Here is a 19,040-nt window from a genome sequence, read left to right as displayed (position 1 = left end):
ATCCCCAGCCAGAGTTTTTAAAATAGTATTTATGAAAGAGGAAAATTAATGTATGAAATATTAACACAAATGGCTTCACTTTTACCTAAAGTATGACAGATGACATGCCCAAAATAAGTTATACTGAATACTCTACTTTCAAACTCGCTGGTCCACAACAGAAAAACACAGACATTATCAGACTAGTATTTTCATGTACTCAGAGATGAAAGGTTTATTTTTTTTTTAAAGAAACACTTGGCCTATGCTATAAAAAAGCAATTATGAAAAAGATAAATTTGACCTTTTCATATGTTTTAACATAACTGTATGTTAATCTCACTGTATCCATCAAAAATATATTTGGTCAATATTGGCCAGTTCAATATTTAACAGATTTAAAAAGTATGTCAATTCTGCTTTAAAAAGTAGTAATAGTAGAGGTGTAACTCTGACTGCAAGTTTAGGGTTTGGGTGGACTCCGGGAGTTGGTGATGGACAGGGAGGCCTGGCGTGCTGCGGTTCATGGGGTCGCAAAGAGTTGGACAAAACTGAGTGACTGAACTGAACTGAACTGAAGAAGACTTAATTCCTGGTGGGAGGCAAAATGAACATTTTCATTTCAATTATCTCCTTATCACATATAATTCGCTAGAAAGAGATTTTAGAGGATCTCAAAAATTAGAATTCCTATCCATGGGTAATATTTAATCTATTCAAATCCTGCAGATTTGTCAAGATACATGCAGTAGAAAAGTCAGAAGATAATGCCCACTAATTTAATAAAGCTATACTCAGTGAAGCAGTTCTTGGACCACTTAACCTTAGCAAAGGTATTTTATAACATTCCCAGAAACTATTTTTATAAAGAAAATTTAATGAGTAGATATTTCCCCCTATGAATCCTTTTAAAAGCCATAGCATTTAGGAATGCAGTGGAATTTGGTAAGCTTGGCTAATGTGAAACTAACTGAGCTTTAGTTTTCATTATTGGCAGTATATACTCAATATTTACATAACTTCTCTTTTAGGTTCATCCAATATACTAAAATTTATCAAAATATTTTTTAAGTGCTCTGTAAAATGGATATACAACAAATACTTAATATACCAAATCTACACATTATCTCTTCCAAAGGTAGTATAAAAAGTTGTTTTAAACAAAGAAAATGTCTGTGATTATAACAAATTATTTAGGGATGCATCTTATACTACTTCATTTTGTGACAATTACATACAGAAAGAGTACTGGAATACATGAACCGATTAAAGCAGAGCTTTTCATAACAATGTAGGAAAAAATACAGTTCCACATTGGAATAAATAAACAAGGAAATAAAATGTTTTTCAACCTAAGAAATGAAGCTCCTTAACACCGTATTTCTTGCATTCTAATAGACATTCCCCCATATTTTAAGATATCTTTAATCAGGATTACATATTCAGTATATACTATCCCATTCTTTTCAAAATAGCTTTTGAAAAGCTATTTTAATGAGGCATCTGATGCTAAGACATGCCTTGAAGACACACTGTATTTTCAAAGAGTTAATCTGAATTTTCATGGTAGTAATTATTATTAAACATAATTGACAGTCTTATTCCATTTCTCATTTAATGGAATTAAATATTTCTATCTGTATTTATTAAACAGATAAATTACATACCAAGCAATGTGCCTGGCACTAAGGATACAAATGGAGCAAAACAGACCATTCCCACCCTAGCAAAGCTTACTGCCTTGTGCCGACTGCGAGTAAACTGGGAAAAGGCAGCACAGCACTTATGTCAACGTGGAAACAAAGGAGCTGAACTCTTCAAGTGTGGGCAATAAGCCCTTTTGATACCAGCATTTTGGACTAGTACAGGAAAGGTGGCACAAGAGACTTGCCATGCCATAAAACCCAAAAAACACCGCTGTCCGCCTACAGTACAGGGCACTTATGGTCACTTTTGCCATATACAGCACTTTTAAGAAAGAACGACAGAAAGTGAAGTCGCTCAGTGGTGTCTGACTCCTTGAGACCCCATAGACTGTAGCCCACCAGGCTCCTCAGTCCATGGCATTTTCCAGACAGGAGTACTGGAGTGGGCTGTTGCCATTTCCTTCTCCAGGGGATCTCCCTGACCCAGATCAAACCTGGCTCTCCCGCACTGCAGGCAGACGTTTTACCGTCTCAGCCACCAGGGAAGCCCTTACACAACACTTTACTTATATATTATTTTTACAGTTTATTTAAAAAAACACACATTAACCCATCCATTCTTTCTTCTTCATAGCAATTTTTTTTTTTTTTTTTTTTTGCCACCTAAGAAGCTACTCAAAAAAGTAAAACTTGGGCCTGATCTACCTCCTTTGGGACAGTCACCTAAAGAAATATGATTTTTCAAACTATATGACAAAAACAAAGAACTTGAGAAAAATTCAAATATCTATAGTAAATGATCTCCATCTTTCCAAACACTGCCAAATCTCAAATTTTACAGATATAGGATTATAAAATAATTCAACCCCCAAACTTATCCTGAATTGTCTTTTCCTTCAGACATTAATAAAGAGTAAAGTGATTTTTAAAAATTAATTTGAAAGCAATTAGAATACCAAAAATAGAGGAAAATATTTCTTCGAAAATAGGGTGTGAGGGGAGCCAGTCTGTCCTACTGTGGAAAAACAAGGCTTCAGAGTCTGCTAAGACAACAAAAAAAATTTAAGTCAACTACCTGGGGAAGGCAAGTGACAAGAGACAGTGATCAAAAGAGAAGTATGGCATGATGTCTGCTAGACAGTTCAAGACACTCAAGGAGGTAAACCTTTGTTTTGCTTCTTCTCATCTAACTCCAGCTCACATAGAGAGACATACAGTAAGGTGCCGAAATCAGAGCCAAGGATAAAGAAAGTAAGCACAATACCTCAAGTGCCAATCTTGAGCTAGTCTGTGAAATTTTACCTAGAAGGAAAGTTTCCAGTTGTCTAACGTAATGAAACCCAATATTAACTTACAAACTGATGACCTTTCTAAAAAATAGTACAACTTTAAAAAGTGATATGGTTTTGATATATTCTGAGGACTTGCTTTTGCACATGTATTAACATTCTTTCTGATGAGCTGTTTTCTCAAATTTAACAAATAAATCTCTCTCCTTTTTTATGGGCTCAATTTCCATTTAATATGATAAAACAAACTTAATCTTAGTTTTAGCTCTGCCATAAAATAGCTTTCTGGGCTTGAGCAAGTATTTGGGTTTAAGTTTCTTTACTTGTATACTGAAAAGGGTTGATTCAAATGACTTAAATGAATTCTTCATTCTAAAATAATCGTTCTATAATTCCTCATGATGGCATTGAGTTGTTTGGGGCAATATCTCTCTTTAACTGGAGAAATACTGCCCTGGACTGAAGCAGTGGGTATATTCTTCAAGTAATCACTCACCACGTCAACACCGGCAAAGACAATACTATGGATTTATCCCCACCCCAACTCGATCACTTCATACAGTCTCCAGCACAACAAACCCATCACTACCTACTTATTAATTTACTTACAGAGAAAATGGGTAAACCAAGTCCCACTGTGCTGAGGACAGTGGATGTGATGGTACCGTCATGGTACGGATACTGGATGCTGTTGTCTTTACAGAAAAAGCCTCTCTGAAATGGATCTATTTGGCCCAAATTTAGAACAGCCATAGGCATGGAAGCTGTTAGGGAAGGGAAAAAAAGATACACGTGGTTAAATTCAGTTCACTTCATTAGGAAGTAAAGTCTACTGAATGGGATGCAAATTTTAACTATATTTTGCCATTTCTGAAAAAGGATCACTATTCCATCGAAGACTCAGGAAGGAGGCAACCATGCAGCATTAGCTTGTCCATATCAGCCTCACCTTTATCAACTTTAAATTCTCTTATTTGCGTTGACCTCTGATTTTAGGGACAATCAATAAAAGAAACCCCCAGGGAAGAGAGAAAAGATACAAAATTTTGTTTCATATTAAAATTTAAACTAACAGGGTTAGAAAAAATAGAAACTAAAAGGACAGAAACATGCCCTTTATTTTCCAAAAACAAATTAAAGATGGTTTTTATTAGCCCTGGCAGGACTCCAAAATCACTTTAACAAGTTATATAGGAATAATGTTCATTTGAAATTTTTCACCCAAATAAAATGAAAGACCAAAGAGAAGTTAAATAAAGTGAGTAGCTTCTTAGCATGTTTAAATTTATCACACTTTTAGGCTTTGTTTTATTCAATTTAAACATTTAAGCATCTATTTACTATATCCTTGATACAAGGCTATGCCATAATAGAGGAGACAATAGTATAAAACAAGGACTCAGTTCAAGAACCTAAATTGTACATGTGGAAACAGAATGCATACTCAGGAAATAGTTTTGAAACTAATAACACTAAGACAGATTTTTGAGGGATGATTAAATTGTTTTCTATCTTGATTGTGATGGTAATTCCACAACTCTAAACATTTGTCAAAACTCATAGAACTGTACCCAAAAAAGTAAATTTTACTGTATGTAAATTTTAAAAGGAATACCATAAAAAAAAAGACTAATTTCTAAAGTGGTATAAAAGGCCCTATAGGAATTCAGAGGTCAAGGTGAACTGGAGTAGTCAGAAAAAACTATTAAAGAACAGGCAACTAAGTTGAACTTAAAACAGCACATAAATCACAGGCAACAGGAAGGGACTCAAGGAGAGCACTTAGTGGTAGAGGGATGCAAGGGCAGCATGACATCACAGCAACAAGAGCACAGAGAACCAGAAAGAAGTTTTCAAGGTACATAACATTTTATAGCAAATGTCTACTGTGTGCTCACACATGCCAGGCACTAGGCTCTAAAGATTAACTTGATTCTTAACCCTGTGAAGTAGATAATTTCACTTCCCCCTTTTTTCACATAAAATTATTATGAGGCTTTAAGAAATGGGGGAACTTGCTGGAACTAGTAAGTATCAGAACCAGGACTACAGCACAGGCTGTCTGTTCCTAGAGTCAGTGTATATATAGTACCTTCCATGGAGGCCAGTGATTGGCTAAATTAACAGAATTCTGACAAGGAAGATGACTTGAGTGAAGGGGAACTATCCTTTGAAAAAGTTTGTTCAATATAAAATATATGCTGTGTTCATAATAAAATCTCAATGTTAATGAAACAAAATCTTCGTTTATGCAGATTACTCAATTCTGCAACTGTGGTTTTTCATGGGAGGAAGACAGGTTGAGATTTGGGGGTTTAAAAAAAGAATCATATTTTTAAAATACTAGCCTAAAAAAGGATTTGTCCTGTAGGAAATAAAAAATCACTGTCCTCTTTTGTACAGGGTTAGTAACAGGGTAAAATAAGGGGTTTTAAAAACTAACTTAAAAAATTAGAAAAAGGAGCATTAATACAGCTTTGAAATAATCTACTAATTAAATGATAAGCAGTGTTGACAGTGAAAATAGAAAAAGATGCATGAAAGAGTATTTTGAGTATCGAAATGACTTGACTTGAGGACTCATCACAATTGTTGAGGCAGACCTGAAGATGATACTTCAGGCTTCAGAAGTAAGGAGAATGATGGTCCCATTGACAAAAATATGAAGTTGGGATGGGGAGCTGGTTCATGATGAAAGAAAACTAGTTGAGTACTGAAAATATTGCCTTTGAGGTGACAAAGGCACCTTCTTAAATGCTCAGCCTCATCTAGCCCTTAAAGCTCTGATCAGCTGAACCATTTGTTGAAGGAACATACTATGTTTTCAAAACTTTAGGTACCTATGTATATGTTCAACCTTCTGGTGGGGATACCTGTCCTCTCGTTTCAAGTCCAAGCCAGGCACTCCCTACTTATCTGTCCCGTGGCACCTTGGACACACATACATTACACAGTATTTTAAATTACTTTTTGCATTCTGTCAACAACTTGAGGGCAAAGACTATATCACTCTTGTATCCCCTGACCAGGCATACAGATGGATTTTAATAAAAATTTACTGAATGGCTAAAGGAACATAATGCAGGATGAAGATCAGAAGTAGAGAGAGATTTGCAAATTGTTAGCATTAGAGGTGGTAACTTAAGCCAGGAGAATGAAACAGCTCTCAGAAAGCCTAAAGTCAAGACTAACAGAGATTAAAAGAAAAAAACAATCAGGTAGGGACTAATATTCATAGTGAAATCATGAAAAGAGACTGCAGGAGAGAGAGGAAGAAAAGATGATTACACGCTCTAGAGGGCAGAATATATTGGCCATTCTTCAATCACAAGCATGAAAAGAGAAGTCAGACAATGTCGTTATACAAAAGCCAATGAAAGTAGCTTAGAGTATCAAGTCTGCTGCTGCTAAGTCACTTCAGTCGTGTCCGACTCTGTGCGACCTCATAGACGGCAGCCCACCAGGCTCCCCCGTCCCTGGGATTCTCCAGGCAAGAACACTGGAGTGGGTTGCCATTTCCTTCTCCAATGCATGAAAGTGAAAAGTGAAAGTGAAGTCGCTCAGTCGTGTCATGGACTGCAGCCTATCAGGATCCTCTGTCCATGGGATTTTCCAGGCAAGAGTACAGGAGTGGGGTGCCACTGCCTTCTCTGGTATCAAGTCTATATCTAGGTAAAGTAGGATTTCAAAGCTAAGACATCGAGGATGAGAACTGAGTAAAGACAATGAGGTCTGAGGAAAAAGATCGTCATATTTAACGCTGTGAGAGTATCTTACACCACCTCCATTACCACAACAATATCTTTATGAAGAAAATTCAATAATGAGTTTCAATATTGGGTTGTCATTGTCTAAGTATGAATCTCTTTCAAGTTTAAATATATCACAATGATTTCCTCTACTGCTCATATGATTTATATATATAAACACACATATGCATGCACGCTCCAATGGACTGAAGTGTGTCTGCCCCCTGCCAAATCCTTATGTAGAAGTTCTAACCTCGAATTTTACTATAATTGGAGATAGGACTTTTAGGAGGTAATTTAGTTAAATAAGGTTATAAAGGTAGGGTCCTAATCCAATAAGATTGATGGCTTTATAAAAAAAAGGAAGAGAGAGATCTCTTTCCACATGCACAAATCTAAAGAAAGGCCGTGTGAGGATACAAGAAAGTGGCCGTCTACAAGCCAGGAAGAGAGAGCCCTGACCATCCTTGCACCCTGATCTCAGGATCCCAGCCTTTAGAACTCTGAGAAGAAAAGTCTCTGTTAAGCCACTGAGCTTATGGTATTTTGTTATGGCGGCCCAAGCAGACTAAGACACACATACACACAGGACAGCCATCCCCCTAGAGTACTCGACAGTACTTCAAAAAGCAATGAAATATTTCTATCTATATAGAAATTAATTTCAATGGTAATTTTTTAGGGTAGTAATAGAGTTCTGTATCAAAGTTAGTGTTATAGGAAGATTCTTTTCAAAATAAACTCTTTCAGAGGAGATATACTCCTTCTTTAATATATAAAGGCTATAGAAACATTTTTTGACCCTAATCATAACTCTAGAATATTTTTTTCTTAATTAAAATTCTCTTAAGAGAAGTCACTTTTTAAAATCTCAATCCGGCTAATAAACACATTTGTTAGCTACTGTATGTCTGCTGTTAGTGCATCTCTTCTAAGCTATATTGAGGAAGACAGATAAATGAATACCTACATTCTCCCCCAATTAAGTAATAACTGAAACATCTCCCATTTTATATACAGTACATATTTTCTTAAAGACAGGTTGTTACAAAAAAATCCAATGGAATAAATCTAAAATGCATTTTAAAGAGAATTAAAGTTAATTTCTAATATGTTGAAGCAAAGGTAAAGAAAAAGAAGTTCTAAGTTTACTTTTTGAAAAGAATGAAATATAAATCTAGATGTTCTTAAAGTGACTATACTGACTTCAGTACTCACTATCTTCACCTATTTTCTCAGTTTCAGACATCTAAATAAATTATGCTATACCACAGGGACATTCAAGTGTCCATCCTGTTGAAGATCTCACTTTATTCACTCAGACATTTCAACTTCTGTTACATGACAGTCATGGTGCTAGGGAAGGAGGAAAAAAAAGACTAAAAAAGGGAAGGAGGAATTTCCCTGATGGTTCAGTGATTAAGACTACACTTGAGGTGTGGGTTTGATCCCTGGTTGGGGAACTAATAAGGTCCCACATGCCATGTGCAGTGAAGAAAAAAAATTTCTTAATCCAGTTAAAAAAATAAAAACAAAAATTAAAAAAGGGAAGGAATGAAAAAGACCTCAGCAAAAATTTTTTAATAAAGAGAAGTGCTACTGGAAAATAACACAGCTGTAACTGCAAACAGAACTGAAGCTTAGATGACTGTGACAATGTAGCAGTCAGGATCCCAGCAGTAAACTGGGAAACTTAAGAAGAGCTTAATAAAGGACTATATACAAGGTATGGAGGGTGTGGGTAAAGTTATGAGATCGTATTAATACAACCTCCTGAAGGGGCAACCACTCATAGGCCTAAAAGGTTCAGAGAGCTATGACCTCTGGGAGAGCCAACATGATAGGATTTGGCAAGAGAATGCCTGGAGAAACAACACACCCCCCTCTTCTTCCAGTGCTTCCCACGCATCAAACCCATCAAGAGTCAAAGGGCAAAGTGAGTCTCCAAGCACTGAGGACTAGGTAGACAATGATGAGAGCAGATCCACACAAGGAAAAAGAAGCTATCTAGAACCGAAAGGCCAGAGAAGGCAATGGCACCCCACTCCAGTACTCTTGCCTGGAAAATCCCATGGATGGAGGAGCCTGGAAGGCTGCAGTCCATGGGGTTGCTGAGGGTCGGACACGACTGAGCAACTTCACTTTCACTTTTCACTTTCATGCATTGGAGAAGGAAATGGCAACCCACTCCAGGGTTATTGCCTGGAGAATCCCAGGGACGGGGGAGCCTGGTGGGCTGCCGTCTGTGGGGTCACACAGAGTCGGACACGACTGAAGTGACCTAGCAGCAGCAGCAGCAGAACCGAAAGGCAGAAGATAAGACCAGTTAGGGTCTCAGCATGGAATACAGAGTAAAAGCAGATAACCCGGGAGAGGTTTTAATAAAAGGACTATTCATAGAATCTATATTGAGACTATGTATTAAGAAGTTTGGACTTTATCCTGTGGGTGACAGGAAACACACAACCCAGTCTGTCCTTTAGTGGGGGAAAAGACTCAGAAAAATTGTATAAAGGAAAAACAAGTGTGGAGTTAGAATAGAAGGAAAGTCCAGAGGCAAGAAATACAAGTGTATATAACATGTTGAGGGTTGAAATAAAGAAATAACAGTGGGAATAGAAGAAGAGACAGTTCTAAAATTGTTTAGGAGATTTTTCCTTCAGAACTATGGACTGTGTCTCTGAGTATGTATACATGGATGTGTGTCTCTGTCTCTTAAATACATATACACACGCCCCTATCTTCAGCCTTTGGACTCTACGGAATACAGTTTTCAATTCTCCTTTACCCTGAGTAGACTACTATCTCACAGCCTTCCCCCCACAATCCCGCTTATAGTAAGCACTTCAAGGAACGTACACTGAATGAATAAACAAGAAAGCAAAAGCCTCTGAGGCACATAATAATAATTCTGCATAATTATAAACTTAGGTCTTGAAAAGTTTTAAGTTATTTTTCTCTCCACAAGACCCAAGTTAAAACAAACAAACCAAGAAAAGAACAAAAAGCAAAGAAACAAAACTGGATAACAATCTTAAGTCCAAGAACATGCTAGAGAAACACTTCTAATTCTATAGTCTAACAATTATTTCTCAAGCTTGTTTTCCACTGGGAACACAAAGTGCTAACAAAGATAAAAAGACTGATATGCCCATGTTAACTATATAAGGAATTTATGAATCAGGAATTCCTGGAATCTTAGAGGCAATTTCTGTATAGTCCAGTCCAGCGTTATCTCCAAGCAAAGCTTCAGACATGGCTACTGCAGAAACAATTCTATCAACAGTACCCCTTACTCTTTTCTCAATGAAAAAAGGAGTTGGGGCCCCAACTCAATCCTCTTTACTGATCTACCCAAAACTGATGTCTATCAATTCCCTGCAGGAAAGCAGAAGGATCAGATTTCCAAATGAACTACGAGTATAAATCAATAATACTTCAAAATAGGACTTTGCAAATAATTAACAATCAGCTCTACATCCATCTTTTCCTAATCTCTTCTCTAGAACCTCTAGAAACTATCAGACCTGAAATTTCATCACAAAGCACACAATAACATATGCCACTCCATATGAGCACAGAAGTGCTCAGTTCCCAACCTCAGCACCCATTCTGTACACCTTCAAAGTTAGCAAAGGACTTCATTCCAAGACTCCCAGGTAAAATGTTGTCACATACTGTACAACCTTACAGTGCATACTATAGGATAAATCATAATGTAGTCTCTTAACCACCAGTAAATCTTTGCTCTTACAGAAGCACCTAAAATAACTGGGGCAGCCTAGCTTACAAGACTCTTTAGCAAACCTGCTAGTCTTGTAGTAATTTATAAACCTGAATCACAAAACACAAATATGATTAAGAGAAAGATTTACTTTACAGTGAAAAAAACAGTTAATCATCTTCCACGGCCCTTATCATATATGTCCAAAAAGAAGAACGGAAACTAACATGTATTGAGCACACATGACAGATCACTATCATGCTAAAGCAGCTGCACATACACTACAATTGTATATTATCTTTACACAAAACACAGTTATTCTTCAGATGTCCTACTATACAATCGGGAAAAAATTTTAAACCCAATCAGTAGCATGAGTATGAATCATATACACAGAAATATATGTATACGTACATACACTGCTTAGTAGGCAAAATCTCTAAAAACATTGTTATTTAGTGTAATTTCATTTATATAAAACAAATTACTTGCATTTATGTTCAAATATACATTGGAAAGCCTAGAAGAATATACAACCAACTTTTCAGTAGTTATCTCCAGATGGTATTAATACAAATTAGGTAGAAATCTCATTTTCTACTATATGTGCTTCAATGTTTGAATATTTCATAATAAAACAAAAGATCATGATCATTGATTTTGAACCTTAAAAAATGTTTAATCCACACCTTTTTCACTGTGCTTCCTGAAATTTCTATACATGCAACTTAACTGAAAAAGTCCTATCTATGGTATAGAGACTGCCTGAAACCAAGGCAAAGAAAAAAGCCTATTTTTCTAGTCTGTTAAAAACAAAAAATAAAGTAACAGTAACAAAGTAACAGAAATTATCCTTTGGCTTTTATGCCTGATTGATAGGTTCTCAGAAAAGTAGCCCTACAGTGAAATTAGTACTTCTGGGGGTTTTCCTATCTTGCAACTTTTGAGAGCTATTACGATTTACCACATGTGAAGCAGGTAAATCATAATAGCTATAAGTTTAATATCTCCTAAAAAGTGTACTAAAAAAAAAAAAAAAGTGTACTAAACAAATTTCCGAAGTCTGAGACATCAGAAATTTGTTTTTGACATTAGAAATTATTAAGCTCCTCCAGAACATTCTTATCTCATAGGCAGCAGAAATAATCTAGAAGGACATCAGTTTAGGAGAGGCAATCAAAAACAACCCATAAGCAATATACTTTCGTATATTGCTTCTTGAAAAATTGGCTTCCCTGTTGGCTCAGATAGTAAAGCGTCTGCCTGCAACACGGGAGACCTGGGTTCGATCCCTGGGTCAGGAAGATCCCCTGGAGAAGGAAATGGCAACCCACTCCAGTACCCTTGCCTGGAGAATCCCATGGACAGAGGAGCCTGGTAGGCCACAGTCCACACGGTTGCAAAGAGTCGGACACGACTGAGTGACTTCACTTGCTTGAAAAATTGTATAAAATAACAGCACTCAGATTATTCTAAAAGGGTGGGACTATCTTTTAAATTATGTAATATGCAAAGGAATATTACTTTAGTGGGTCTTTCAAGTTTTATATTTTTAGAAAAGCTCAAAATTGATTAAGTTTTAATAAAAACCATTAGTCTGATGGAGGAGAGAAGAAAGAAAATAAACAATTTCATTTAGGGTAAGGTTCAACAAAATTTTCTGTGGTGACAAAAATGTCCAATATAATGTACTGTCCAATACAGTTGCTACTAGTCACACATGGCTAATGAGCACTTGCTCTGTGGCCGGTGAGAATGAAGGATCGATTTTTAATTTTATTTTAATGACCAACCTAGACAGCATATTTAAAAGCAGAGACATTACTTTGCCAGCAAAGGTCCGTCTAGGCAAGGCTATGGCTTTTCCAGTAGTCATGTATGGATGTGAGAGTTGGCCTATAATGAAAGCTGAGTGCCAAAGAATTGATGCTTTTGAACTGTGGTGTTGGAGAAGACTCTTGAGAGTCCCTTGGGCAGCAAGGAGATCCAACCAGTCCATCCTAAAGGAGATCAGTCTTGAGTGTTCATTGGAAGGACTGATGTTGAAGCTGAAACTCCAATACCTACCTGATGCGAAGAACTGACTCATTCGAAAAGACCCTGATGCTGGTAAAGATTGAGTGTGAGGAGAAGGGGATGATAGAGGATGAGATGGTTGGATGGCATCACCGACTCAATGGACATGGGTTTGGGTGGACTCCGGGAGTTGGTGATGGACAAGGAGGCCTGGCGTGCTGCAGTCCATGGGGTCGCAAAGAGTCGGACACAACTGAGCAACTGAACTGAACTGAACTGAACTTCATCCTAAATAGCTAACATGTAACTAGAGGCTTTCATAATGGATAATGCAGATTTAGGGGGTTAAAGATAAACTGAGGTTGAGAGCCAACAAATTTTACTAAGACTTAATACACAGCAAACCTAACTTTGATTCCCTAACTTAAAAGGAAATAATTATGAAGTACTTGAGTAAACACAGATTTAACTGTGACCTAATGCTCAGAATAAAATTCCCCCACAAGAATACTCTTGGCTTGCTTCCTTTAAAGAACCTATCCCTGTTGCATTCCTCAAATTTTAGAACCCTGAATTGGTTTCTCTCTCCAGGCAACTAGCCTTCCTAGATGGGGAAGAAAGAGGGCCAGTCAAGTAACGTGGGGGTACTCTCCTACCTCCTTCACCAAGCTCCAATCTTCTCACTCTTCTGTCCTGGAGTAAGAAGTTCCTTAATCTCTAAGCCAGCAGAGTGCCTTCTTGTCTCTGGATGCCCAAAGTCTGTCTTTACAGCATTCCACCTTCATGGCAGCTAGCAACTGTGGCATCACTGATTCAATGGACATGAGTTTGAGCAAACTCCGGAAGATAGTGAAGGACAGGGAAGCCTGGTGTGCTGCAGTCCATGGAGTCACAAAGAGTTGGACACAACTGAGTGACTGAACAACAACAATAACCAACTGCTTCTTACCTCCAGAATTATTCCTACCCTTGGTGGAGGCTGTGAACACTTAGCTTAGCTGTATAAAAATACTACTACTCAAAGACATTTAAGTTTTGGTAATTCATTCCAAGTCATACAATATTTATGGTTATAAAATACCATATAGTTGTTTTTTTTTAATTTTTACTTTATTTTACTTTATAATACTGTATTGGGTTTGCCATACATTGACATGAATCCGCCATGGGTGTATACAAGCTCCCAATCCTGAATCCCCCTCCCACCTCCCACTCCATATCATCTCTCTGGATCATCCCCATGCACCAGCCCCAAGCACCTGTATCTTGTATCGAACATAGACTGGCGCTTCGTTTCTTACATGATAGTATACATGTTTCAATGCCATTCTCCCAAATCATCCCACCCTCTCCCTCTCCCTCACAGTCCAAAAGTCTGTTCTATACATCTGTGTCTCTTTTGCTGTCTCGCATACAGGGTCATCATTACCATCTTTCTAAATTTCATATATATGTGTCAGTATACTGTAGAGGTGTTTTTCTTTCTGGCTTGCTTCACTCTGTATAATCGGCTTCGGTTTCATCCATCCCATTAGAACTGATTCAAATGTATTCTTTTTAATGGCTGAGTAATACTCCATTGTGTCTATGTACCACAGCTTTCTTATCCATTCATCTGCTGATGGATATCTAGGTTGTTTTCATGTCCTGGCTATTATAAACAGTGCTGCAGTGAACACTGGGGTACATGTGTCTCTTTCAATTCTGGTTTCCTCGGTGTGTATGCCCAGCAGTGGGATTGCTGGGTCATAAGGCAGTTCTATTTGCAATTTTTTAAGGAATCTCCACACTGTTTTCCATAGTGGCTGTACTAGTTTGCATTCCCACCAACAGTGTAAGAGGGTTCCCTTTTCTCCACCATATAGTTTTAAATTTCACTTCGCTAAAAGCTAAATTCCGACCTTTGTACACCACCTGACCATCTACTTCTAACCTAAGGAATTATCAGGAACATTCACTATCTCTCAAGAGGGTAATAATCACTACTGTTAGAACAGGAAAAAACAGAATTCTTTCCTGGTAAGTTTCTCAATTTATCCCACACAGTGAGGTCTCTAAAGTAGCAGTTCTTAAACTTCTTGGGGTTCCCAGACTCCTTTAAGTTTCTAATGAAAACACAAGAACTTCTGCCATATAGTTTTACAACCTGTACACTGACATACCAAAAAAGGTCATCTATGGACACTTCTATTATAAAGGTATAAGAAACATAATAAAAATAATTAATACTGTAAAGCCCACAGACCTAAGTGTTCAGTAGAATATGACCTCAGAAAAGCTAGAATTAATTCAACCTGATATTACTATATCTTCCCTTAATTTTCCTTCCTCTTCTCCTCCTTCCAATTTTGCCCTCTTCCCATTACCCCTCTTTGCTCTTAACAGTTCATTTCCTTCTTTGGCTCTATTATAGAACTAAAGTCACTATTAGAATTACTTATACTTATTCCAATGTTATGTTTCCTGTTCTAATTTCAAAAGTAAAAGTTTACTTTTTTAAAGAAAAGGGAAAACGTTTGTGGAATACCAACTATTTGCCAGGTATTTGTCTATATTCTATCTAACAATTCCGTGATGGGGAAAGAGAGTATCCTCTCAAATCTGTATGTTTGAAAAGTTACAAGTCACTAAGAGAAGAGTCAAGATATAAATCACAAAATAGTTGGGTAAGAATGAAAATATGACAAGTAAAATTTTAAAGTATAGTTAAAATACTACATATGAAAATGCAGTTTTAGATTTATGTATTAGAAATTAATGAAACAAACATTCAACACAATAACTTTTAAAAGCTCAAGAAAGTGGAAGAATATAGGACAGAAATTAATGAAACAGAAAAAGGAAAAATCAAATCAATAAAACCAAATGAGATTTTACAGATTAATTAAATAATCAGGCTTGCTAAAGTTTAACAAAAGAAAAACACAAATACAGCAAATTATTAAAAATTTCAAACTATATCTTAGAACTAAATTTTATCACAAACTCATGGATGTTAAGCAACTCACCCAAGAGTACAAAGATCTTGGGTGTGTACTAGGACAGGTACTAAAATTATACAGTTGGTAAATAGGGAAGTCAGAATTTTAACAAAAAGTTCCTCTTCTTCTCATATCATACCACCTCTCTAACTATCAGGGTCTCAGTCTCCTTAGCTACAAATGAAAAAGAAGAATGACATTTCTTAGGTCTCTCTTCAATCCATGATTCTATGAGCTTAAGCTGGTCTGTATAAAAACAGTTTATTTCCTTATGTTGGTTCAATTGCGGGTGACAGCGGAGTTGCTTTGTGTGACCAAGAATACATCTCAATCTGTTACACTTGGGTTGATTGAACCATCCTAATGTGTAAGTGCACTTTGCAAAACTTGAAAGAAACCTCAGCAAAACTTACAAGAAAAATAAACAGCGAACTTGAGAGAAAAATAAACAGTGAGGTAACTGCTTCTAGGAGCTGATGCTTTACCAAAAAGGTAATGGATAAAACCCATATGTAAGAAATATTCTCCCCTCCCCCCAAAAAATCCAACATATGTAAATTTAACCATGTTTGTTCATTTCCCTACATGTATATTTGGGTCTAACAAATAAGTCTACAGTTACTTTTGTGAAATTTGCTTCTACAAACCCTTTCATTTTCTCCTTTTAGCAGTCCAAGGTTAAAAGTAAATAAAATTTTGGGGGCTTTTTACTACTTAGTGTTACCTGAGCAGTTTTTAGAAAGTTCTATTCATTCCAAATTTAAGGAATGTTCTTTATTTGGTGTCCAATTCAGTTTGAACAAAAAACATTTTGGAGAGAAAAACATGCAATATCTTTCCTGCTTTCTTTGGAAACAGGTGTTGTACATCTTTCCAGAATCACATGAAAACTCTTCCTGCAAATTGACAGGAGTTGTGTGTTATTTTTAAGCAAAAAGGGTTCTCTTCTCCTCCTCTATAAAGGTAAAGAAAGTCATTCAAAATTTTACCAACTTGAACAAGTGAAACTAGTAAGTATGCCAGGTAAGGCAGTTTGTTTCCTCTACATATCTAATACTGAGACTCCTTCTTGATTCATATTCCAGATCATTTGACAAATGTTTCACATCTAGCTCACAGCTAGACATTCATATCTGGCACTCAAAAGAGAATGCAGACTAGAGATGAATATCTGAAATTTCAATTATAAAAGGGATAGCTGAGGCCATGAGATCTTACTAAGATCAGAAAAAGTGACAATAATCTAAAGAAAAAAGAGACAGCTAACTAATAACTCACCTAGGTGGCGCTATTGGTAAAGAACATGCCTGCCAATGCAGGAGACAAAAGAAACGCGAGTTGGATCCCTTGGATGGGAAGATCTGCTAGAGAAGGGCACGGCAACCCACTCCAGTACTCTTGCCTGGAGAATCCCACGGATGGAGGAGCCTGGCAGGCTACATTCCATAGGGTCGCAGAGAGTCGGACACAACCAAAGTGACTTAGCGCACACACACGCCAATTAATAAGGAATGAACTACCAGGCAAGTAGGATAAAGAACACGAAAGAACAGCGTCAAGGAAAATGGTGGTGGGGGAGGCACTTCTCAAAAATGTCAGTAACGTTTTTACTTAACTCCCTGACAGTATGCTAGGTTTCTTTTAATCACTTTAAAAGGTAACTGTCATTACATCATTTTGAAGAAACTGGCCCGAGGGAATTTAGGTTGCAGGATTACGACTCAAAACCCATGTCAATGAGGCCATGAGCCTTTTGGGTTCAGATGGTCTTAACAGTAACAGATGCCACTTAAAAAGAAGCAGAGCAGAAAAGGAACACACAAGTGGTAACTGATGAACCATAATAGAAGAACTGCAGTACTCTGAGTGAAAACAGAAAGACTGAAAGAATTAGAGAAAGAGAGTAATTGGGTAAAAAACTTTTAAATGCCTTGTGATATAAAAGGAAGGAAAGAGGAGAACTTGGTCTACACCTTGAAGGGTAAATAGAGCAAAAGGAGGGTGATGATTTTCTCGGTCTTGTCTATGATGCAAAAGATGTGATAGCGAGCTGATGCAGTGAAATGCAGGTAGTGGGAAAGGAGAACTTGAGAATGAGGATGAATGGCTGGAGCTGAATCCACAGGAGATGAAAGGAAATGTAAACACACTGAGACAATCAACTCATCAAAAACAGCGTTATACTTTTGGCTGATTCATGACGTTGTATGGCAGAAACCAGCACAATATTGTAAAGCAATTATCCTCCAATTAAAAATAAATTTTTAAAAAAAGAGCAGGGTTGGTTACTGTTAGGGTTTTTTGGGTTTTTTTTATTGTTTCCTATTTGATTTGTATTGCTCTGCAATGTAATCAGGTTCTGGTTACTCTTGAGATGCCACGTTCAGTTATTAGCATTGGCTTCACTCTTTCCCCTCCCCACACTCCCCTTGGCCCTTTGGCCTTGATGAAAACATGTGACAAAGGAAGAAAAGGAGCTGAAACAGTGTGAGCACCTCTGTGGATGTGATACCATGCCAAACACTTAACAATAATTTTCATTCAATCCTTACAATACTAGAACACAAGCTCCAAGAAGGCACAAATTTCTTCTGTTCTCTGATATACCCCAAGCACCTAAGACAGTTCTTAGTACAGGACTGGCCCTCAACAAATATTTAGTGAATGAACAAAGAGTCACCATGTTATTACTATCCCCATTTTAAAGATGAGAGGATGACTCAAAGAGGATAAGTAACATAATTAAAGTCATACACATAATAAGGGTGAAATTAAAAATATTTAACAACTAGTACACACCAGCACGGTCATTCAGAACTGATGCCAGCTGGTGTTAGAGGAGCTGGCTTCTGCTTCAACCTTTTAGTTGTGGGATCTTGGGTAGGTTCATGGGAGGGCTGCGGGTGAGGGAAGGTAAGACTCAGATGTATACTGTCTACCAGTTTTGATAGTAAGTGATGCGTCCAGGACTCAAACACACACTTATCTGACTAAAGCCTTCTAAATGAAGTAGGAAATGGTATCATTTGCAAAAAAATGAGGAGAGTAGGAGATAACTGGAGTTGAATAGAGTAGAAAAACATTCACAACAACTGCAATGGGAAACAAATGAATTAAAAATTGATTACTGAGCTCAATCTGTTGCCAGACAATTAGGGAAAAAAAAAAAAAAAAGATAGTCCAACTGTGGTAGGGTAAAGTGCAAGGAGGAATAAAAGAAATATGAATGGGCAGAGCAAAACTACAGGACGAAGATTTTCAATTCCAGGTAATTAATTTGGATATGCTTCAGTAAGACATGAAAAATCAACACTGGCTTTGGGCAAGAAAGGACTTGATGGAAGTTGTACCTCAAGATGAGTTTGTGCAAGGTAGAGAGAGAGAAGGTGAAGAGTGGAGAGCCACATGGGAGGGGTCCGTGGTCGAGAGCACTATATATTTGGGTGTGATTCACAGAGATGGCACTCAAAGTATCCAGGGGCAAGAGTTCAAGGAACAGTGCACCCTCAGCTTTTAGGAACACCTACATTCTGGTCACTGGCTTGTAGTCACTACCTCTCTGTGGCTGACAGGGTTTTACTATAAAAAGTACTTAGTTATCGTTTTGGTTTTCTGTTTAAGTTAAAACAAAAGGGAGAAAGTACAGTTTAGATATA

At 37.2% G+C, this 19,040-nt stretch overlaps 1 protein-coding gene across 2 annotated transcripts in view; it reads right to left on the bottom strand.

Annotated features, from left to right (window-relative positions):
* Window positions 1–19,040, bottom strand: part of PLPP1 (phospholipid phosphatase 1) — a 116,927-nt gene that overhangs the window by 75,290 nt on the left and 22,597 nt on the right. The window contains exon 2 of one of the 2 annotated variants that reach the window (XM_052658992.1): window positions 3,524–3,678. The exons of the other annotated variant lie outside the window; for it this stretch is intronic. Within the exon in view, the coding sequence (XP_052514952.1) occupies window positions 3,524–3,678 (155 nt within the window). The remainder of the gene's footprint in view (window positions 1–3,523; window positions 3,679–19,040) is intronic. 2 annotated transcript variants of the gene reach the window in all.

The sequence above is a fragment of the Budorcas taxicolor genome, chromosome 20 (genome assembly GCF_023091745.1).
Source record: "Budorcas taxicolor isolate Tak-1 chromosome 20, Takin1.1, whole genome shotgun sequence".
Classification (NCBI taxonomy): Eukaryota; Metazoa; Chordata; class Mammalia; order Artiodactyla; family Bovidae; genus Budorcas; species Budorcas taxicolor.
This window is presented reverse-complemented; position numbering and strand designations above follow the sequence as displayed.